Source organism: Chanodichthys erythropterus, chromosome 21 (assembly GCF_024489055.1).
Source record: "Chanodichthys erythropterus isolate Z2021 chromosome 21, ASM2448905v1, whole genome shotgun sequence".
In the NCBI taxonomy this organism is placed as follows: Eukaryota; Metazoa; Chordata; class Actinopteri; order Cypriniformes; family Xenocyprididae; genus Chanodichthys; species Chanodichthys erythropterus.
Genome location: NC_090241.1, coordinates 6,982,592 through 7,006,743, shown reverse-complemented (window position 1 = coordinate 7,006,743; position 24,152 = coordinate 6,982,592). Strand labels below are relative to the sequence as shown.

Sequence of the window (24,152 nt, the reverse complement as noted above, 5' to 3'; positions counted from 1 at the left end):
TACAGTAGAGGGCGCAGCTCAAACAAACCTTTCAGCTGTGCTGCCATTCTGAATTATAGAAGGATTGGATCCAGGTTCAACAATCTTCAGCAATAAAAACATAAAAATTGCACAAAAATATGAGTCAGCAGCAAAGACATTAATAAAGTGAGATTAAATACATAAAGTGTAATTTGTGTAGTAACTTGCATTAGTAATTTAAAAAAGTAACTCATATATTTTGTTGTAAATTTAAAAGTAATGCGTTACTTCACTACTTACTTGAAAAAAGTAATCTGATTACGTAACTTACATTACTTGTAATGCGTTACCCCTAACACTGAATGTGCATCTGGCAATGTTTCACTACTTTGGTTATTGTACATATAACAGCAGTTCGGAAATGATCTTCATCCGGATGAGATAAAAATGCAACCATGCTATTTTAGCTTGCTTCTGTAAGTCTTTGAGCTTTTTTTTTTTATCTCTTTTAGTTCTTTTTATTTCTCTGTTAATTGTCTACTATAAAGGTAAACATTCAAGGAAGACTTTGAATATAATGTTGTTAAACTAATTGATTGAGATTTTAGTAATATTCTGAGCTTGTCAGCCCTTTACTCCTATTTCTAAGGACAAGACCAGCCTTTACATTCTGACAAATAACTGTTTTTGTGTCTGACAGAAGAAAGTAAGTCATGTGGGTTTGGAATAACATGAATAAATGTTGACAAAATTAAAATTTTTGGTGAATTATTCATTGTAAGGAATTTAAGGCATGAAAATTACTCCCTCCTGTTAAAGAGAAGACAGTTTTTGTTTGACTTCCATTATATTTTTTTGTACATTCAGTGGAAATCAATGGAAATCAAACCTCTTTGGATCGAAATGAGGGTGAGTAAATGATGACAGAATTTTCATTTTTAGGTGGACTATCCCTTTGAACTAGCCATACTGAAAAGGAACTGACCCCAATCCAGGACTCAGTGGCACTCCTCTCATTAGAGAACACAAACGTCGATGACTGCTGAGAATTAGAGGGCCACTTGACATCTTCAGATGTGGAGAGGAAGCATATCTCAATAATTAAGCCCTTCAGCGGGGTTCAAACACGTGTTTACAGCGGGAAAAGCTGCCTTGTTTAAGGCGCTAGAACTGACGGGAGAGTTTTTCCCTTTCACTATCACCGTTTCCAGCTTCAACTCTCAGCAAAAGATAGAAAGCTCTAACCGCCCACACACACTCCAAGATCCCACATATTCACACACGTGCACACTCATACATGCATGCACACACACACAGAGGGCGCAGATGCAAATGCTCACTATCCTCAAGACAAAGAGATAAGGGCAATTACTCACAAAGAGAGCATGCTCGCTCTCTCACACACACATTGCATTTCCAACGTTTTATGGGGACTTTCCATAGACATAATGATATTTATACTGTACAAACAAATTTTTTCTAACTGTAACCTTAACCCTACCCCTTCTGTATGATTTATAAGCTGATTTCCTTATGGGGACCAAACCCTAACCCTATAAACCGTATATTCTATCCCCTAACCCTAACCCTACCCATCACAGAAAAATGTCTGAGTGAAATATGACCTGAAGGTTTCATGATTCACCCCTCTATATGTTCTATATGTTCACAGACACCTATACATACATTCTTTTTTTCAATTTCCATTTTTCCATTACAATTTATTACATAGGCCTAATATAATTAGTAAGATACAATAAAAAATAATACAACACAATTAAAATAAAACACAATCACAAAATACACATGGCAAAAGATATCATCACTAAAATAATTTCGTACTGTTTTCAGAGTTCACATTCACAAACAGAGACACACACGGCAAAAAAAACACACAGCTTTGCCGAAATTAAACCTCAGGTGACTCTCAGCACGCACAGGGAGCCTCAGGTGTCCCTGTGCACACTGCTGTCATTTCCTTGTGAAGGAAGAAAAGAGCTTTTTCCACCTTCTGCTCTCATTTGCACAGATGAGGAACGTGTATGTATGTGTGTGCAGTGTGTGTATAAATACTCAAAAGTGAAGAAAGCGCCTCTGATGTCTGATGTTGTGGTATCTCACCATCTGTTTCTGTGATGTTGGGTGAGAGACAGACATTAATTCACCCTTCCTCTGATAATGAATCATTTGACACCACTGGGAAATCTGAATTTTTTTTCCTGGCTAGCTGAATCAAGACTCTTGTGTTGACCTCTTCTAGCTTCCATTCATTACATTGTACCACACTGTAGATATCTGACCTTGTTAATGTCACTTTTGTTCGGTCTGACCTAAAAAATAATGACATCTCAGCCCTTACATCCAAACAGGAGACAGAGCAGGCCCAAAGCATGCTCTGCGCAAGTACATGGACTACCATTCAAAGGTTTGAGGTCCATAAGATCTTTTAAAAAGAAATACTTACTTTTATTCAGCAAGGATGCATTACATGTATCAAAAGTAAAAAAAATTAATACATTGTTACAAAAAATTCTATTTCAAATAACTGTTGTTCTTTTCCTGTTCATCATAGAATCCTGAAAGAAAAAATTATCACAGTTTTCACAAAAATATTAAGTAGCGCAACTGTTTAACAATGATGATAAGAAATGTTTCATAAGCAGCAAATCAGCATATTAGAATGATTTCTGAAGGATCATGTGACACTGAAGACTGGAGTAATGATGCTGAAAATTCAGCTTTGCATCACAGGAATGAATTACGTTTTAAAATATATTCAAATAGAAAACAATTATTTTAAATTGTAATAATATTTCATAACATTACTGTATTTTCATCAAATAAATGCAGCCTTGGTGAGCAAAAGTGACAATGCAGTCACATTAGCAAAATTTTGTAGGGAAAAATGTCCATTATCAACTGTAGAGATGCATCAAGAACTGCTCACACTTTCAAATCAAGCCGCTTCCCGTTGGTCAACATGCAAAAATTTGTATGACCAACTTGAAACCGATGCGGAATATTTCACCCTAAAGGGAAATTCCTGATCACATGGATTCCAACTGAAATGACTGGATTTCATCTGCAAGATTCACTGAACAACAGTAAATGTGAGCAATGTAGGCTCCTTTAACCTGATGAAAAAAAGCTTAAACCAGTTCAGACCGTTCCAAAATGGTCTCAACTAATTTTTGATTAATAATTCTGGTCTGTATCTGACACAAGAAGCTGTTTTTTTGCAGGTAAACCAGCCTGACCAGTGTGACCGTGGAAGATGACCAACCAAAACCAGCATGAAAGTGCCCAAAACAAGCCAAATGCAGCTTCTTAAATCAGTTGAACCAGTTAAGATAGTCTAGGGTGATTTTATTATTTTTAATTCTTAGGTAAATCATTAATTTAACCAATGCAATAAATTATTATTTCTCTTATATTGCAATGAGATTAAAAAGCATTTGAACTCAATATATGTATATATATATATATATATATTTTTTTTTTTTCATTTTCATTATCGAGATTGTTAACAAATGGCAAACAAAGTTGAAGTTAGTGAAATATCCAATGCATAAGATCACGTTGAGACATTCACACAGTCATTAACAATCCCACATGCAGACACACTGACGTACACACACGTGTGACACCTCAGAGAAGTGTGAGTTTATGAATGGCAGTAAAACTCTTACGGTGACAGTGGGGATGGCGGTGACCAGCGAATACACCAGCACCGGGGGAGCTTTGCTGTCATCTTCAGGTCCTGGATACGGCTTGGAGAAGGATTTATCGAAGCAGAAGAATCCTTGAACGTGCACCGGGAATGTGTCCGTATACTCAAAGTAGTATGCCAGGAGAACCGTTCCTGCCATGATCACCAGCTGGAAATAGAACATGATTCCAGTTTAGAATAGAAAATCCGTTCTTATACGTGGATGGTGGGGTTCTGGAATAAAACACAAGCTGCAGTCAGAATCTTCGGCTGAGTGAAGGAATAAGAAAAAGACAATTCTCCCCCGTGAGAGAAGTGATAGAAGATTTTGTGGTGCGAATGAGTGGAGGCAGCATGAAAGGATACTGAGAGAATGGCTAGAATCCCTTCAGCTGTGCCTATCTATAGAAATAAAAAAAGAGCCATGGAAGACACAAATAAAGACAGGCATTTTATGGAAAAGGAAATAAGCAGATGAGAATGATCAAGGAAGAGAAGAAAAATAGGGGAGGAGGAAAAGAGATGGCAATGTTATAGAGAGAGAAAGAGAGGGAGGATGACTGGAGATGGTAGAGAGAGAGAGAGAGAGAGAGAGAGAGAGAGGAAGGGGGGCGTGTGCATCTGTGCTCACAGCGGGAGAGGAAATGGGTACATTGCTACAAGTAAAGCATGCAGATCTTTAGATTTTGGGGCAGATAAATAGCATGACATTTATTACAATAATTTATTGAATGGCACTTTCAGTCAATAGGGTACAAAAAAGTGTCTGAAACTCTAAAAATATATATTTTTTTTCTTTTCAACAAATGGTCAGTGAAATGACATGCTTCGTTGCAAATTTTTTTTTGTATTTTCTAGCAATACATACCAAAATAAAAAATGTACCAAAAATAGGTTACACTTTATATTAAAGTGTCCGTGTTACAGTGTATTTATGCATTTAAGTACTAATAATAATAATTAACTACATGTAGTACAGGGTTAGGGTTAGGATTAGGGTGTAAAAAGGACACTGTAAAATAAAGTGTTACCTAAAAATATCATGGCAGAATGAGAAACAGGGTCCATATTTAGGCTAAACTGTTGGGGTTTGCTAGTTTTGGATCAACTGTTGGTTTACATTTGAATACATGTAACGTGTAACAAGGAAACAGTAAAATAAAGTGTTACCAAAAAATATGATGGCAGAATAAGAAATGGGGTTCCATATTAAGCCTAAACTGTTGGGGTTTGCTAGTTTGGAACCAACTGTTAGTTTAGATTTGACAATCTCATAAATAACTACATGTAACATGTGTAACAAAGACACTGTAAAATAAAGTGTTACCTAAAAATATCATGGCAGAATGAGAAACAGGGTCCATATTTAGGCTAAACTGTTGGGGTTTGCTAGGGATCAATGGTTTACATTTGACAAGTTCATATTTCCAATAGATTAAAGAGGAAATAGAAATATATTTCCAATAGAAATATATTTTAATTTAATTTTTTTTTAAACAATAACTTTGGTAACAGAGCTGAATCTAATCTCTCTAGTTCTTACTACATAAAAACATGTTGGTTTGTTGTTCTAATGCATGAAAAAAAGCTTGAGACAAGTGTATTCATGGAAAGTATGTGCATGCATGTGTAGGTGCAGGTGTGTGAATCAGCAATGACATATTGGATCCATAACCATCTTGTGCCAGTGCTACCAGTAATGTTCTATGAACAACTTATAGTTCAGTACAACCTCATACTGTAGCAGCTGATGTTCAGATTTATCAACTAAACATGTTTTTTGTTTTGTTTTGTTTTTTTATGGTTGTAATATTGCTCACCTTATCAGTCAACATGGTTCTTCCTGGCTTCTGAAATCATTTAGTTTTTCAACATATGCACGTGTAAAGCTATCACGACAGTGACAATCATGACAAATTCCATTCACTTAGAGGTTCAGAACCTGCAAAACATACACTAAACTACATACAGTTGCTTTATCACTATTTACTGTGCAAGCCAAAATAATTTTAATAAAATAAAGCAATTGTATTTTTAAAAGTTTGTTTTTTATCAGAATTGTTTTCATCAGCCAATCTGCATGTCTCCATTCATTAAAATTATATCTGTTAAATAAAAATGTCTTTATCACTCTTTTCAACACTGACATTGCCCCCTTTAACAAATAAAGTATATTGGTACTGCCATCATATTTTTATTTATTTATTTTTCTTACTGTATTTATCAGTATCTCATTTACACATGATCTTCTCAAGCTCAGTAGTTCAATGTTTTGGGAAACATCACAGGGATCCATTTTTACAGACAAAATATTTCGCTCTTAGCACAAAGAAAGAATATTGACTGTGAATAATGTGGTGTGGTGCAAATATATTTGCATTAGATTGCACTGATCATCAAACCCTGTAACATTTAACTCCAAAACCCCACTAATGTAAGAATTGCCAATTGTTGACCACTAATCACAATATTGGAGCTAATGCATCCATCTATGGTGGCCTCTCAATGTATTTCTATGGTATTTACAGCTTTTTTTCAATATAAACTTTTGAAATTATATTCAGTCATCATGAATAGCATGATGACCCATGTACAAACTACAGTTAAATTGTACAAGAAAGGATAGAAGACATGCAACTTCCAGCATAGACTCAGGAACTTCCTCAGGAACATCTCAGATCTTGAGATGTTCTACAAGTATAGTGGTTAGTGTGTTTTTACAAAGCCTAAATAAACTTCTGGTCTCTTTGGAGTCAGTGGCAGAGATAATAATTGCCAAATTCTATCATCCATTAGTGGTTCAGTTCATGATAAGCAATTCTGAAATTCCATGAAGCTCTTGTATAAACCGTTGCCTAGTTATCGCTTCATTCTTGTTTTACTCTACTATGATCTTTTCTGCTGACTTCTTCTGTCTCCCCCACTGTGCCTGCTTTCATGTTATTTCTAGCTCCTATCCCACATGAACACGAACATGAGTTTTCCACTCTCACTCTAAAAGCGATCAACAGAGTTCTGCACCCAGCTTTAGTCTGCTTTATAAGCCCTCACAGCGTGTCCTAATTTATTTATTTATTTTTTTCATCCAATAGCTCCACGAGGTAGCCTTTCATAAACACCAAACCAGAAATGGATTTCACTGATGTTAGACTGGTCATGTTCACACAACAGCAGAATATGGCTATTAGTCCTGTATTTGAGTCCTTAATACGGTTACATTCACACACAGTACGGTAATTTACGGGAGTGACAACCATATTCTATAACCAAACTCACACCGTAAATTTTCAGGACTCACAACCGCATTCTCGGAAAACCCACACTGTGTGAACAGAACCAGACTGGACCCCTAAGCTACATTCACACTGTCAGTTTTTGGGATTGACAACCATATTTACCTAATGGTGTGAGTCTCAAAATGTCCCGTTCACACAGCAACTTACAGTAGCGTCTTGAATACTGTCTGAATGAATGTGATGAACAACTAGGTCCTGTTCCGGTCACCGTGATTTTGCCAAGTAAAACATGTTCCTGGATCAACATCTTTGCTGATCCTGGAACAACATTCCAATCAACCAATCAGATTTGAGGGACAATTTTACCGTTTATTTCAAGTTTAGGCTTGCAACCAGGGTTAGGTGCTTCTACATCAATGTTATTCACCTATCTTTCCCCTCTGATTTTAGGGATAAGTTATGGGTAGGATTAGGTTTAGGAGTAGGAACTGGAATGTTGTTCCAGGATCAACAAAATATGTTGATCCAGGAACATGTCTTACTTGGCAAAATCACGGTGACCGTCCGGTTCCGTTCACACAGTGTGTATTTTCTGAGAATGTGCTTGTCCTGAAAAATTATGGGTCTGAGTTCAGATATAGAATGTGGTTGTCATTCCCGTAAATAATCTCTATTGGTCACTGTTCCTATTGTTAGTGTTAAGAGAATACGGGCTTGAATCCTGTTGCATGTTTATACAGACAGTATTTGAGACGCTACTGTAAGTTGCTGTGTGAACGAGACATTTTGAGACTCACACCTGTAAGTAAATGCAGATTTCAATCTCAAAAACTAATACTGTGAATGCAGTGTTTAAGCAGGGCCGTAGCTAGGGTATCTGGGCCCCCAGTTGTTGCTGTGGGCCTCTTTGAAATCACTTTCTGCTGATAATAATTTTAGAAATTTTTCCTGAAAGGAAAGGAAAGATAAATCCCCATTTGATTCCTTCCACTTTCACAGTCCTACTGTATGTTACAGGGTTAAAATGCAAATGGCAAATTAATATTTTCCAAAGTAGGTTACAGCTAAATCTTGACACAAGGCTCAGAATAATAAATTCATGTCTCAAATCCTGAGTTGATAACAATATTCTAAACACAAACATTCTAATTCAGTTTTAGTGTGGAATTAACCATTTGCTTGAAGATAATAACCCTCATCCAAACATAACACAGAGAAATCCTCTCTGAACTGGTTTGTAATAAAACTGGCATTTAGAAATAGAAACTGATAACAACTCGCAATAATCTGAAGATTCCAACTACAAACCTTAAGAACAAATATTAAGTTGTATTCATATTTTTGGTTATTCTCCACATTATATATTCATTTTTAAATGATAATATAATAATATTTTATTAATAATAAACATTTTTTTTTACACAATGCATACAGGTACTGTTCATACTGTCATACTAATACATTAAATTGATATATTTAACATTGTTACAAAAGAGTTCTATTTCAAATAAATGATGTTCTTTTGAACTTAAAACATTTTTTAAAATATTACCAACCTCAAACTTTTGTATATAAAAACTTTTGTGCATTCTATTGTGTACTATAATTACTGTCTTAAAGCTCAAAATAGTTTAATGTAAAATTATTACCAGGACAGAAATACAATTCCATTGCCTCAAGTGCACATACGGTTGAAAGCCAATGAACTCGACTGTGTATTTAATTGAACAACAATCCCTGCATGTTTAACTGTAATGTGAATGCTTGTTATATAATGTAATCAGTGCAGGCTAATCCTTCAGGTTCTTTGTCAAGATGAATAAGTGTGGAAAATAAATGCATGACAGGAATGACAGAATTAAGTTCATTATCTCACTTTCAACAGACCTGCTAATTGACAGCAGAAGGCATCTGCCCTTGTTTAGCAATGCTGAAGAAGAAAGGTCACACATTTACATAAACAGCAGGAAAACAGAACAGATGGACACAAAGTCAAGTGAACCAAACACTTTCAGATGAAATAATTATAAATATAAATAAGAAACATGACCACAGTTTTGACAAATCTTGGGTGAGTGCAGTGAATGCCATATATACACATCTCAATTTATTCGTTGAGAGAAATGTCACAGATGTGTTTGATTACACATGGGACTTTTAAAGAGCAGTCCACTTTTGTGGCCTCATTTCTCAGAGTGAGTCCATTGCTTAGTCAGTTTTTCACTCTTTCTGAATTTTTTAACTGCTGTGCCAGCAAATAAAAATTCAGCCGTCATGCTAACTCTGCCACTCTGTCAAAAACATGGAGAAAACTGACAAGATGGTGACAGAGAGATAGAAAATGTCTTTGGCTAACTTTAGCTTTTACCGTTAACTCTTACACACAGGAAAGAGGAATTGCCCTGTTGAAAAAAAAACAAAAAAAAGAGCTTAAACCAGTCTAGGATGGTTAATCAGTCTCCCACCTTGGCCAAGCCAGATACGTTGGTATTAGATGGGACCAGCTGACCGACTAGCTAAACAAGCTTCACCAAGCTGGGGAAGCAGATAAATTACCTTAAAAGGGGGCCTATTATGCCCCTTTTACAAGATGTAATATAAGTCGCTGGAGTCTCCAGAATGTGTCTGTGAAGTTTCAGCTCAAAATACCCCACGGATCATTTATTATAGCTTATCAAATTTGCCCCTATTTGGGTGTGAGCAAAAACATGCAATTTTTTGTGTATGTCCCTTTAAATGCAAATGAGCAGCTTCTCCCGGCCCCCTTTCCAGAAGAGGGTGGAGCTTTAACAGCACACGCTTCGGTTGCTCAACAACAACAAAGCTATAAAATCTCACTCAGCCAAAATGACAATTTTCAGTAACGGTGTTCAGACTTATATTGTTCAAACCGGAGTCGGACACTGATGGAAAGACTCAGGAAGAAGTTATAACTTTTAAAATGCAACTGGATGTTTCTGAATGGTTAGTGGATAAATTTATGAAGTTGCTGTGGAGTTGATTCAACTCATCCACTAGCATGTGCTGTCATGATAATCTTTTGTGCAAATCCAGTGTTGAATTGACCCTCGTTTGTGAAGCAGTCCATTGTAAACTGACGGCATGGCATCAACACTCTTTTACAACAACTCTTCCTCTTCTCTAAAGCAGCCCAACATGGCCTCACACCCTTTGTTGTGTGTTCCTGGGGGCAGGGTTTATGTACATTTTAGGGTTTGTGATGTCACTGACCCGGGAAGAAGCTCATTGTAGTCCCTACCAGCTGTTTGTTGTAGTCCTTAAACAGTGAATTCTTTAAAAGAATATCTCCCTTTGCTTTGGAATTTGAGCATAGTGACTTTGCAGATGTGTTTATGCACAAACAGCAACATTTAAAAAAATGTGGAGAAAAAAAGTAAAATCATAACGAATCACCCCTTTGGTTGCCACCAGCAAAACCATCAGATGCAGAAATGAAGTATTTTTGTTTGTTTGTTTATTAGCAGGGTGATTTCAAATCCATTTTATATCTCTGTAATTGTGAGCCATTTAAAAGTAAACAAGCCTCCCTGACAAAATACAGTACAAAAAATCTAGTATCTTGATGATGAAAAATTTATAGCAATATTAAAAGTTTAATAATCTCACAGACCTAAATAAGAAATTTGCCTGTGAGCTTCCCACCCACACCAGTGGGATAATTGTGCCCTCTGCTGTTCACAAAACTTAGTTAAAAGATTTTTAGTTTTTTTAGTTCAGACTCATCTGTCACTGATATCTTGATTATTTATTATATATAGTTTCATTAGAGGCTTTCTTTAATTATCCAGGTCTAATGTAGGGAACAGTTATCTGACAAAAACATGATTTGTTGAATCACACACACACACACACACACACACACACACACACACACACACACACACACACACACACACACACACACACACACACACACACACACACACACAGTCTATTGTATTTGCAAAGAATTTGTCAGATGCTTTTATGCCGAGTGAGTGTATTAAAAAAAAGTGATTTAGCTTCACATGCCAAAATGCCGTTGTGAACAGATGGCAAGCATGCAAAGTTAGGTGCTGGATTAAGGATTTTATTAATAGAAGTACAAATAAAAAATGGTCAGAAGTGGATCATTTCTATTAATCTTATTCTTCTTTTTCCAGAAACCCAAAGAGCCACTAGCTGAGAGGTTAGCTGCATCTTTTCTATAGTATGCATAGTATACATAGTATATGTATATTCTACATAGTCCAGTGCTTTTTACAACAACTAAACCATATATAATCCTACAGTATATTGCACTGTTGTATTCCATAAAAAAAATGACAGTTTGCTGTATGTAGTGTAGGCTGCATGACATTTGGGTTTTACATTTCGCAACTTGTTGATCGTAACCCATTTTTCTGTAGATGAAAACATAATAAAGTGGCAGAACTACTGAAGGAGTGAGTTCATAAAACTGGCTCACTGAAACTCATGTAGGATGTTCAATGATGCCCACACGTTGTTAAAATAACTGATCTGAGATGAATAACAAACTGGGTCTGTAAACCCCAGAGGAAAACAACTTTGAACAGAACTCTTTTGTATGGTTTTATTGTTGTTTGCTTCAGCAAGTTACCAAATGAATGCAAAATTGAGAATTCATAGAGGCACACCTACCAAATTATTCAGTGAAAAAAAAATTGCATGACTGCCCAAGCATTTCTGTGTGCAAGAGAATACATTAGTGAAGATTTTACCTAAGTAGATGAGCACATGAAAAGAAACACCAGAATAATTTTTCAGAAAAATATTTTTTTTTTGTGTATATGCAAACTGCTCAAATTCTACCAGATCTTTTTTTCCCTCAACAAACCAAATTCATTATTCATGCAATGATATTCCTTTTAATGATTTTCCTTTTGTCTTCTGTTAACATTGTATGAGCACTGTATTCGGTTCTTCGGAGAGTTTACATCTGTTCTCTACTTGGGTGAATTTTTCCAATGGATTCTTTCTTTAAGTTCCATATTTACCATTACATTTTTATGCAACACATTGCATTTTTCATCTAATTCAGTTTGGACTTGCTTTTGTGATTGGCTGCAAAGAACTAAGACAAATTGTGATCAAAGTAAAGATCTTTCCTCTTGGCAAACACTTCCATGTGTTCCGCCCACCTCTGCTGTTCTGTGGAAGTTTAGAATTAGTCTCTTATCTGTGGTCTTATCTAATCTCCAGCAACACATGCTGAACATCAACACAGGAATGAGTTTTCTCCTCTGGGGGACATAAGTGGGACTTCAAAAATTGATCCCTAACAAAACATGCCTAACAGATTACAAGAACGCTGGTGGCAGCTCATGAGATGAGAAGATGGGCTAATAGCCCAAAGGATGCAGGTTCAAATCCCAAAGGGAAGATTTGTGATTTATAGCAGTGTTTTTCAACCGGTGGGAGGCAAGACTGTTTTGAGTGGCTCTTGGAGTGTGTAGCCAAAGAAACAACAACAGAAAACTATTAAGGGCCAGATTTAGGGCTACTAAACAGAGCAAATTAGCGTAAGTGCAATTCCAAAAAGTACCGATGGGAGTGGAAAGTTCTGAGCGTGATTTACCATTGACACGTAAATTAAAGACCACCGATGCAGCCGGATCGTTTCCATAAAGACAAATGCAATCTACCAAGAGCAGCACAAATTAGCAAATAAGCTTTTTCCCAGAGTAGTGACATCACTAACCCTATAATTTACATAAACCCTGCCCCCGAGAACACGCAACAAAGGGGGTGAGGCCATGTTATTGCAATATTGTAACACAAACGCAATAGCATGTCATAAAAGCAAGATGACAATAACCATAATTAAACTAAACTATACCTGTTCTTCATGCAGCATATATTCTCTGGGTCTGTAGGCATTTTACAGCAGCAATTGTGAGGAAGACGAGCCCATGTGTATAATATATATATATATATATATATATATATATATTACAGCAGCAATTGTGAGGAAGACGCGCCCATGTGTATAATATATATATATATATATATATATATATATATATATATATATATATATATATATACACACACACACACACACAGGTATCCACGAAAAGAGGTTTTGGTTTTGGGTTTGCTCGAGGCACCACGGTAGCACTCTTGCGTCGACTTGGTAAACAAGTACTGTCTTTAGGTTTGGCCTGGTTTTTATAGGCCAAACCCCGCCCCTTTTTGGGCCACCCCATCTTTAGGTACATATCACAAATAATACACATCCAAAATACTTTTACAACTCTTTTGATATCCAATATGATAAATTAATTCATAAAGATATATTAATATACACAAAATATATATAATCCAATCACACATAATACACTTAACACATAATCTGGACATTTAAATACACACTCAAACACCTATTCACAATGGACAATGGTTTCATCAGCTTCCGGTTGCGCTGCGCCGGTGCGACCAGGCCATGACGTCATAAGCGGCTGCCGCTCAATTGTTCGGTTTGGCCAGCGCAGCGTTTCCCACCAGAAGACTGACTACGCCCACAGCGACAAAAAGCACAGAGTCGAAATAAGATGACAAGTGCAGTGTAGGTGTATGAAATGACCGGAAATTGATATGGAATTGATGATGGGAGGACAGTGGAGAAATGGGAGAATGTCCATGTGCTATCGTGTGTGCACCCGCTACTACGATAGCGGCAACGGCTGAGAGGAACGATACAGAGAATGAATGAGGTAAGTAGATGTGTGTGTGTGTGCGTGCATGCCAGTGCTGCTTCCCCAGCGGTTGCAGCTAAAGTGACTTTATCACATCATTTTCCCCCTCTCCAAGCTGCATACTGGCCAGAAACCTGACAGGTAGTCGGGTACCACATTGAGGTTGCCAGGTTGGTGCCGTATCTTAAAGCGGTATGGCTGCAAAGCGAGGTTCCACCGTGTGACTCTGGCATTATGTTCCTTCATGGACTGGATCCAGGTTAGGGGCAGTTTCTAGGTCGAACTCTCGGCCAAGGAGGTAGTAGCGCAAGCTGTCTAGGGACCACTTGATGGCAAGACCTTCCTTCTCGATCGCCGAATATCTAGTCTCCCTGGGCAGTAGCTTGCGGCTGAGGTAAACAACTGGCTTCTCTTCTCCGGCGGTTCCCTGGGCAAGAACCGCCCCTATCCCGTTGCAGAATTGTCTACTTGCACCAGGAATCTTTGGGAAAAGTCTGGACTCTGCAGGACAGGGCTGGAGCACATCTTGTCTTTTAGAGTATTGAAAACTGTTTCACACTCATCGGTCCATGAGATAGGGTTCATGACCATTTTGGACAACAGGTTGGTCAGGGGAGCCGCGATGGAGGCGAAGTTTGGTACAAATCGTCTGTACCAGCCCACCAGTCCTAGGAATGACCTCACTTCTTTCTTAGTCTTTGGTTGTGGGCTCCTTCGGATTGCCTCCACCTTGTCAATCTGTGGTCTCAGTTGTCCATTGCCCAGGTGATACCCCAGGTAGTTTGCCTCTTGCCTTGCCCACTCACATTTTGAAGCATTTAACGTCAGTCCTGTTTCCTCTATCCTCTTTAGAGTTTGTTGGAGGTGTTGGAGATGCTCTGCCCAAGAGTTGCTATGAATTACCACGTCATCCTGGTACGCTGCAAACCAGTCTTCACAGCCTTGGAGAACTCGATCCATCAGTCTCTGGAATGTGGCCGGTGCCACGTGCAGACCAAAAGGAAGGACCGTGAATTGGTATACTCCTAGCGGAGTTTGGAATGCGGTATAGGGTCTGGACTCAGGGTTGAGGGGTACTTGCCAGTATCCCTTGCACAAGTCTAATGTGGTGATGTACTGTGCTCTTCCAATTTTCTCCAGCAGATCGTCTAATCTGGACATTTAAATACACACTCAAACACCTATTCACAATGGACAATGGTTTCGTCAGCTTTCGGTTGCGCTGCGCCGGCGCGACCAGGCCATGATGTCATAAGCGGCCACCGCTCGATTGTTCAGTTTGGCAAGCGCAGCGTTTCCCACCAGAAGACTGACTACGCCCACATCGACAAACAGTACGAAGTCGAAACAAGATGACAAGTGCAGTGTAGGTGTATGAAATGACCGGGAAATGGATATGGAATGGATGACGGGAGGAGAGTGGAGAAATGGGAGAATGTCCATGTGCTATCGTGATTGCGTGTGCACCCGCTACTACGATAGAGGCAACGGCAACGGCTGGGAGGAACGATACAGAGAATGAATGAGGTAAGTAGATGGGTGTGTGTGTGTGTGTGTGCGTGTGCGTGCACACCAGTGCTGCTTCCCCAGCGGTGGCAGCTAATGTGACTTTATCACAGCGATTTATAGATTATCATGACAGAATATGCTAATCAATGACTTTATGATAGTTAACTCCACATCAGCTACATAAATTCATCAACTAACCATTCAGAAATGTCCTGTTGCTTTCTAGATGTTGTCACTTCTTCTTGATTCTCTCCATCATTGTCCGACTCCGGTTTAAACATAAAAGGCTGCACAGTTTCTGACATTTTTTAGTAAGTCTGCGTGAGGTAATCGGAGCTGCTAACCATAGACTGTAAAACATGGGCTCTTGAATCCCCCCCCCTCTTCTTAGGAGCATCAGCTCATTTGCGTTTAAAGGGACACAAACAAAAACTGAGCATTTTTGCTCACCCTCAAAAAGTGACAAATTTAACATGCTATGAAAAATTATCTGTGGGCTATTTTGAGCTAAAACTTCAGATACACACTCTGGGGACATCAGAGACTTATTTTACATCTTGTAAAAGTGGCATTATATGACCCCTTTAAGAAATGCTTTTTTGGGGATGGTAAATAATGGCACAAATACCAGTAAATTGACTAGCACAAACCTTAGTAAATCACCTTGCATGATTCATTTAAATAGCCTACTCTCGTCCCAAACATTTTGCATCTGAAAGGGAAAATCCTACAAATGCATATGTAATAAGTTCAGCCACAAAAATAACTGTCCACGCCATTTCAGTAGGGATGGGCGATATGGCCTAAAAAAATTATCACGATAATTTCAGGTATTTATTGTGATAACGATACCAATGACGATAATTATATATATATATATATATATATACATACCATAAACTTGATAGTCATCAGTCAGCAAGAAAAATAAGAAAACAAACCATTTAAAACAAAACGAACTGGATTACAAAACTGAATTATTTAGTATAAGTATCATAACTTTATTATTATAAAATATACCTAAACTGAGTACTTGTAATCAAACGCATCATTTTATTTTGGAGACTGAACTCGCGCTCTGCTGCCACACTGGAGCGCACTCACCATCTACTGGGCAGGGGTGGGATTTACATTTACAAGCTACATCAGCCTCAGAAATCTGTCAAAATGACGGACATTTTCCGTCATTGCTAAAAAACAAAAACAGTTAACGCGACCTCATATATATATATAATGTCACACGACCGCGGTGGCGCGATTGTCATGCCGACCGTAACAGCCCTAACTGTATCAAAAAGTAACAATCCCAACTATGTCTTCAGATAGTTTACAAAATATATCTGACGCAGCTCTCCGTGTACGCGCTTCAGATGAGTACACACAAATCTCCTCACAGCGCGCACAAGTTCTCTTTTGAATGTTTAATGTTGAATGTTTAAAGTGGCAACTGGCAAGGTTTAAATGAGTTTAGTTTAAACAGTAGCAACGTGAGATGTTCGGGTCTCACCTGCACTCGCGCGCTATCAAAACCCGGGTGATGATGGCGTGAATGACATACGGCTCATTCATTGAACATTTGTTTATAGTGATTACCGTAGTTTGCCCCACATCTGATTTTCTATAACCACACCAGTTCCAAATTGTGAAGGGAACTCTTCGCTTAACAACAAGCTGCTCCTCAGCCTCACGTCTTTCGTCATGCTTGTTTTAACTCCACACGTGAACAGTGAATCGGTCGCGCACAAAATACGTCAACAACTAGACTTATCGTAATTATCCAGTGCCCAAGGAAGTCGACCGGAAGTTGAAGTCTGCCGCGTGCCGCCATCTTGTAGCAGAACTTCACTTGCGTTAGCATCCCATTGACTCCCATTCATTTTGGCGTCACTTTGACAGCGAATAACTTTACATCTGAGGCGTTTAAAGACTCCATTTGTCCATTATTTATTTCTAAAGATACACGACAATGTATAAAGGGCTCCATTACCTTCTATGTTACATTATGGCCCCGTAGAAACAGTTTTTGTAAAAATAAGCTAACGATTGCGTCATAACCACTCGACACTCTCTGTCGCACAGAAGAGAAATTACCATACAGACAGGAGGAGAAGCTCGCAGTCAATAGTATGCATTAACTTAATATGGCGTACTGCCGTTACATTTTAAAATACTATACAAAATAATTAATCAGAATACTTACTCCTGCTCACTCACGCCAAAGAACTCCCCGCTCAAGCTCGCCGTCTCTGCAAAATTAACGATGGCAGTTTGCACGCACAGCTACTAGAAGATTTACATCTGTCAGACAGGTTGATGATGTCATCAAGCTTAGTTTGAGTCTGCGTGTCAGAAACGGAAGTGCTAAAAATCGCTAAAAATGGGCTTCACTTGTCTCAATTGAGTTCCAATGGGGTCGCTGTGTCCATTTCTTTTACTGTCTATGTAATTATCGCGAGGAGACAAATTTTTATCGTGGGGAGAATTTTCAACGGTATTTATCGCAAACGATAAAATCGCCCATCCCTACATTTCAGTGCTAATTTTTCACTGCGTGTCTTTAGTAAATCCCAACAGTAGTTTTTTAAAGCCAAAAGAGGGTTTGCGTGACCCCCCCACCCCCCTCACACACACACACACATACACAGAAAATAGTCTGAGATCAAACAATAATTAGTAGATTATTCATTTCCCCGCATTAGAATATAAAGCGTTCTGCCTAGCATTCAACACAGCGCAGTTTGATTAAGGTCTATATGAGGGCATTTTATACATATGGAAGGACATAAAACAGGTGTTTTAGTTGCCATGGAGACTGGATCAAAAGTGAAGTCAGTTTCTAAATGGAAAGTTTTTAAGTATTAACTCTTAATCCAGTTTAATAAGAAGAAACCAATCAGTTCTTTATCTACCATATTTCAATGTTCTCACTGTGAAGACATAAACAGAGCTAGACTTCCTGAAAGAAAGTTTTTCAAGGCTCACCAAGCAAGTGTTCATTGATGAAGCTTGTCAGTGCTGAGAGATCCTCAAGCTTTTAACATGCAGATAACATATTTCCCAGAGTGCTGAGATGAAGAGCAAATGAAACGGAGCTGGAACGGCATCAAGGAAAGGAAAAAGAGAAATGCCTTAGAGAATTTGACCAAAAGCATCTGATAATGAGATGCAAATGTAGAACAAAGGATTATTGGCCGCAAGAGAGGACAGGATTCCAGCAGAGAGCGCTACTTTGCTACATGAAAGTGTACTGGAGACACTGAGGAGGCTCTACAGGGCTGGTTACTACCAAACTTTGGCTAGATTTAGAATACTAGCTTTTTCTGCGTTCACACCATCGTAATTACCATAGTCTCGAGATGACAACACATGATTATGCATTTCTATGACAACACTATCAATGAACAATGAATCTGCAGAGGATAAATAGCAACTTTCACATCTTAGCTGTAATTACAAGCTCTATGAGGACGTGAACACTTTTTACAAGTTGAAATCTCGTAATTACAACATGGTGTGAACGCACCTTTTCTACTTACTGAATACTGTGCAGTATACACTGTATACTCCCCACTGTTTATTAACAGTAAACAACTTAAAATGCATTTAAAACATTTCTGTAAAAAAAAAATCTGTAACAATGTTTTAACTTTTGTCTTAACTTCTGATCTAATAATGAGTCAAAATATAGATTATGAAAGTAATTAAATAAGTTACTGTTCAGAATTTAAAAGTAATGAACAGTATGCATAGCACATAAATACTAAGAACAGAAAGTTAGTATGCTATTGATATTGTTTTTAGTTTGCCAAGTAAATATTAAAATGATTAGGCCTATATTAAAAAACAAACAAAAAGAACTAGGCCTAGATCAAAAAGTTTGTCAAGACAAACTTTGATACTTGCTTGAGAAAACCTGACCAGAAAGTTTAAAGAAGTTTTAACGGCTTTAAGTTTGAAGGTTTTCATTTGAAGTAGTTTGCAGTTTAAAGTAGTTTTAAAACTTAAAGTTTGAAGGTTTTGAAGGTAATACAGTCTAACAAAAAAAGATACAGACACAGTAACACATTGCTAGCATGTTTTAGCATGTTTCTAACATTAATTAACACACTGTTAGAATCTATTAGTATGTTGTTTAGCATTATTTAGCATGTTGCTAGCAGCATGAATTGACACTTTGCTAACATGTTTTAACATGCTGTTAACATGATTTAGCACACTGATAGCATATTTCTAGCATGAATTATCATATAGTTAGCATGTTGTTAACACGATTTACCATGATAGATCGATGATAAATAGATGATAGATAGGATGTTTTAACATGTTAACATGTTTTAACACACTGTTAGCATGAATTAGCACATTTTTAGCATGTTTTAACATTTTGCTAACATGATTTAACACATTGCTAACCTGTTTCTAGCATGAATTAACATATTGCTAATGAGGTTTAACATGTTGCTAGCATGGTTTAATACTGGTAGCATGTTTTAGCAAGTTGCTAGCATGATTTAACACATTGCTAGCATTTTTAAACTTTTAAAGATAGATAGATAGATAGATAGATAGATAGATAGATAGATAGATAGATAGATAGATAGATAGATAGATAGATAGATAGATAGATAGATAGATAGATAGATAGATAGATAGATAGATAGATAGATAGATAGATAGACTCACTTTGAAATATCCAACAACCATTTGGGAGGAACAGGCCTACTCATTATAGAAGTTTGGACACCTGTAAACAAAATCTTGTTTCTTGATGAAAATTCTAGAGCAACCAGCCAATCTGATTAGAGCTTTTCAAATTTAATTTAGTGTGCAGTTTGCAGATGGTATCTGCACAGGCTGTGGGTGGTCTGTGGACTACAAGAGCTTTCACCTCAGACTCTATTTCTGATTTATCCAATCCATGCAAGTGTACAAAGTTGGATGAACAGCATCTGTGAAATGGCAGCTGCTGAGTTTATGCTTTCAGATGTTTTTAAAGCACACAGGTTACTCCTCAGGTCAGTCTTTAGGGCAATGCTTCTCAAATGGTGGATTATGACCAAAATGGATCACAGGTTGTGTCCTGAAAACCCTGAACAAAATGTTGGGCTGCTATAGAGAAGAGGAAGAGCTGTTGTATTTTATGCCAGACTGCTTCACAAACGAGGGTCAATTCAACACTGGATTTGCACAAAAGATTAACATGCTAGTCACGGCACATGCTAGTCGATAGTCCACAGCAACTACATAAATGTATCCACTAACCATTCAGAAACGTCCAGATGCATTCTAAAAGTTGTAACTTGTTCCTGAGTCTCTCCATCAGTGTCCGACTCCGGTTTGAACAATGTAAGGCTGAGCACTGTTACTGACAATGCTCATTTTGCCTGTGTGAGATTCACCAGCTTTGTTGTTGTTGAGCAACCAAAGCGTGTGCTGTTAAAGCTCCACCCTCTTCTGGAAAGGGGACCAGGAGCAGCAGCTCACTTGCATTTAAAGGGACACACACAAAAACGGCGTGTTTTTGCTCACACCCAAATAGGGGCAAATTTGACAAGCTATAATAAATGATCTGTGGGGTATTTTGAGCTGAAACTTCACAGACACATCCAGACTCCAGAGTTACATCTTGTAAAAGGGGCATAATAGGTCTCCTTTAACTTACTTTGGAAAGCCTGTGAAATCTGTTTGCAGGCACGCAAACTTAGTCCCATCAAATTTCTATGTAAGACTGATGCAAATGTTTTTGGCTGCAGTCTTAGCCTCCGCACTGGGCCTAAGGCGATTGAAGCAATCAGGCGCTGTGTATGCTAACACTGCTCATTAGCAGGATTAATTAAGAGCACTTTTGAGGGTATATGCCTCTGAGACCAAGGAGTCATTGAGGACTCTGGAATAAAGGGATGTGGGAAGAGAACATCACAGATGAGTAAAGAGGGTCATGGAGATCTGGTAGACTGACAGTATACTGTGACTGTGTTCAAAGGATGACTGTACTGTTTATGCTAATGTTAAGTGACTCATGCGTCGCAGTCAGGTATACTGTGCGACTGTAACGTGTTCGATTCTGGAAGTGTTTATTAGAGCTGCCAGTCCTGGGAGCAGAGTTTCAGGTACAGTTTCATGTGTTTCCACTCCACAGATTATTGAAAATGGCAGAGCGTGTCTCAGGTGAAGTGTTTAAAAAACAAACAAAAAAACTCTTCTCTTTCTTACAGAGGAATGTTGAATATTTTTCTGAATTCATTTAAAGATGTTTGCACCCTCTGCACCACAAACTAAAGAAATAGTTCACCTAAATGTTAAAATTCTGCCAATGTTTACTCACCTGCAAGCCCAGATGTCATTCCAAATCCATATTCTGTTAACTGTTTTCATGGAATACAAAATAATTCTGACAAAGGTCTTAAAGTAAAATATTGACAGAATTTTCATTTTTGGGTGAACTAAATAATCACAGGCATGAGAATTCCCATGGTGAACTTGGAGAGTTACTATGATATTTCATAAGCTACAAAGACCAGATAAAATCTCAAATGTGATGCTTGACCCAAGAGGATGTACTAACCCTTTGAAGACTTTAAAATGTTAAATTCCTTTTAGTTCCACTAGAGGGCAGAACACAACATTCATGACAATCGCATGGTGAAAATGGAAGCGTATGGAAGGGTGAACTGAGAAATGAACAACCTCTCATCCAGTGAACAACTCACCTCTACGAACAAGAAGCATGGTACTATATATTTGCTCCTCTTAACTCCTCCCCTCCCCACAATCCTCTCTCTGTCCATCTCTCCTGTCTTCAGTATATCAGTCAGACACCTGGAACACACACAGTCAGAAAACAACGATTTCATTGAGATCATCTATCTCATTCATTTGGATTGTACATGCAGATAACATTTAGATTTAATTCATGTATATGATCATCTTTATAGAGTGCAGCAGTGATGACATATTTTTATAAGCCAACCCGGAAGTTAGCATCACCCTGGTTCTCTCGAAAAATACCCAATAGGATTTTATTCTGGCTTTTGGATTACTGCAGAAAATAAGCATGTTACCAACAAAAGTGTATGATTCTTACATGTTTTGTCCACCATTATAATTTTCACAAACTTTTATGAGTTTATAAATACAATTGCCATAAGTGAAAAGCTAAACGAAAGCTATAAATGAACTACACCACAGTTGCCACCACCATTAAGCCTCCAACAACTCTTTCAGTCTTTATTTAAAAACCTCTGTCCTGAAAGTTCGAGTTAGAATAGTTTGCAAGAGCCCGATTATATGAGAATTAACACATTCGGTAGTGGGCATAACATGCATTTAATCATTTATGACATTTCACATACCTTATAGTGTTTATTGCACTAGGTGAAAAAAGTACAGCATAACCCGTGTAGTCCAAGTCAAGAACAAATATGACTTACTGAATGTTCCATGCCAATGCATCATTACTTCAATTTAGCCATTAGGCTGCTCTTGCTGTGCCACCTGGATACCAAAATAAGTTCTCTTTAACTCTATACCATAATGTCACTTCTTTGTTCATGGTTATCCTGATTTCTGACTTTTATATCTATGATAGGACTACCCAATGTAATAATATGACAAGGAAAACAAAAAATGGTAATTTAAAGAGAACAAATGAGTTTTCCCACTTCATATTTCACTCTAACTTCTGGTGGGTGTCAAGATTGATTGTAGCCCTCTAGGTAGGTCCTAGCATGACAAAGTTTTATACTTCATGTTTTTAAATTTGCAAAACTGAGGTAAAAAAAAAAAAGAGGGGCATGCACTTTTTTTAAACTTTAGCAGAAAAGTTTACAGTTTTTTTAAAAAACTTTTTACACATAAAAATATTATCCTCTAAGAAATATGTGAAATTAGGGCATAAAATACTTAAAGATAACACTTTTTCTGAGGAAAAAATTAATCAGATTATTGTACTGTGAATACTGAAGATTACTGGGCGTCCAGATGCATGTTTTTGTTATATGATATATTGATCTGTTTTGTGTACTCACATGAACTGATTTAAATATATTTTTAGTACATTAATGGATCTTGAGAGGAAGTGTCATTGCTCCCTATGCAGGCCCCACTGAGCCATCGGATTTCAACTAAAATATCTTAATTTGCGTTCCAAAGATGAAAAAAGGTCTTACGAGTGTGGAACAGCATGAGGATGAGTAATAAATGACATTATTTTAATTTTTGGGTGAACTAACCTTTTAATAGTTGACTTACTCATGTAATGTAATGGGACGAGAGACAAACTAAACAGTCAAATATTTTTCAAAAGATGGTTTCTGTCGTCTTAGTTTTTATCATGCTGTTAGTTAAAGTGTACATTCTTTAAATAAGTTTGTTTTTTGTTAGTTATTTGATGCTATAAAAACACAGGGTTTGACGTCATGATTGGCAGCTGAGATTGACAGCTTCTCTGAGGCATAGTACTGACTTTTTTCTGGATCTTCGGGAGGAGATTGGAGCTTTAACTTTAAAGGTGCCCAAGAATCAAAAATTGAATTTACCTTGGCATAGTTGAATAACAAGAGTTTAGTACATGGAAAAGACATACATTGAGTTTAAAACTCCATTGTTTCCTCCTTCTTATATAAATCTCATTTGTTAAAAAGACCTCAGAAAAACAGGCGAATCTCAACATAGCACTGACTGTTACATAACAGTCGGGATCATTAATATGTACGCCCCCAATATTTGCATATGCCAGCTCATGTTCAAGGCATTACACAAGGGCAGGACATCTAGATGTGCACAGCTGAATCATCAGACTAGGTAAGCAAGCAAGGACAACAGCGAAAAATGGCAGATGGAGCAATAATAACTGACATGATCCATGATATCATGATATTTTTAGTGATATTTGTAAATTGTCTTTCTAAATGTTTCGTTAGCATGTTGCTAATGTACTGTTAAATGTGGTTAAAGTTACCATAGTTTATTATTGTATTCACGGAGACAAGAGCCGTCACTATTTTCATTATTATACAC

At 37.6% G+C, this 24,152-nt stretch overlaps 1 protein-coding gene across 1 annotated transcript in view; it reads right to left on the bottom strand.

The window, feature by feature from the left end:
* The window catches only part of plppr2b (phospholipid phosphatase related 2b), a 66,014-nt gene that overhangs the window by 33,994 nt on the left and 7,868 nt on the right, over positions 1 to 24,152 (bottom strand). Inside the window, exons 2-3 of the mRNA XM_067374074.1 lie at positions 21,845 to 21,953; positions 3,651 to 3,839 (exon numbers count right to left, since the gene is read on the bottom strand). Of these exons, the coding sequence (XP_067230175.1) occupies positions 3,651 to 3,839; positions 21,845 to 21,922 (267 nt within the window). The 5' untranslated portion in view covers positions 21,923 to 21,953. The remainder of the gene's footprint in view (positions 1 to 3,650; positions 3,840 to 21,844; positions 21,954 to 24,152) is intronic.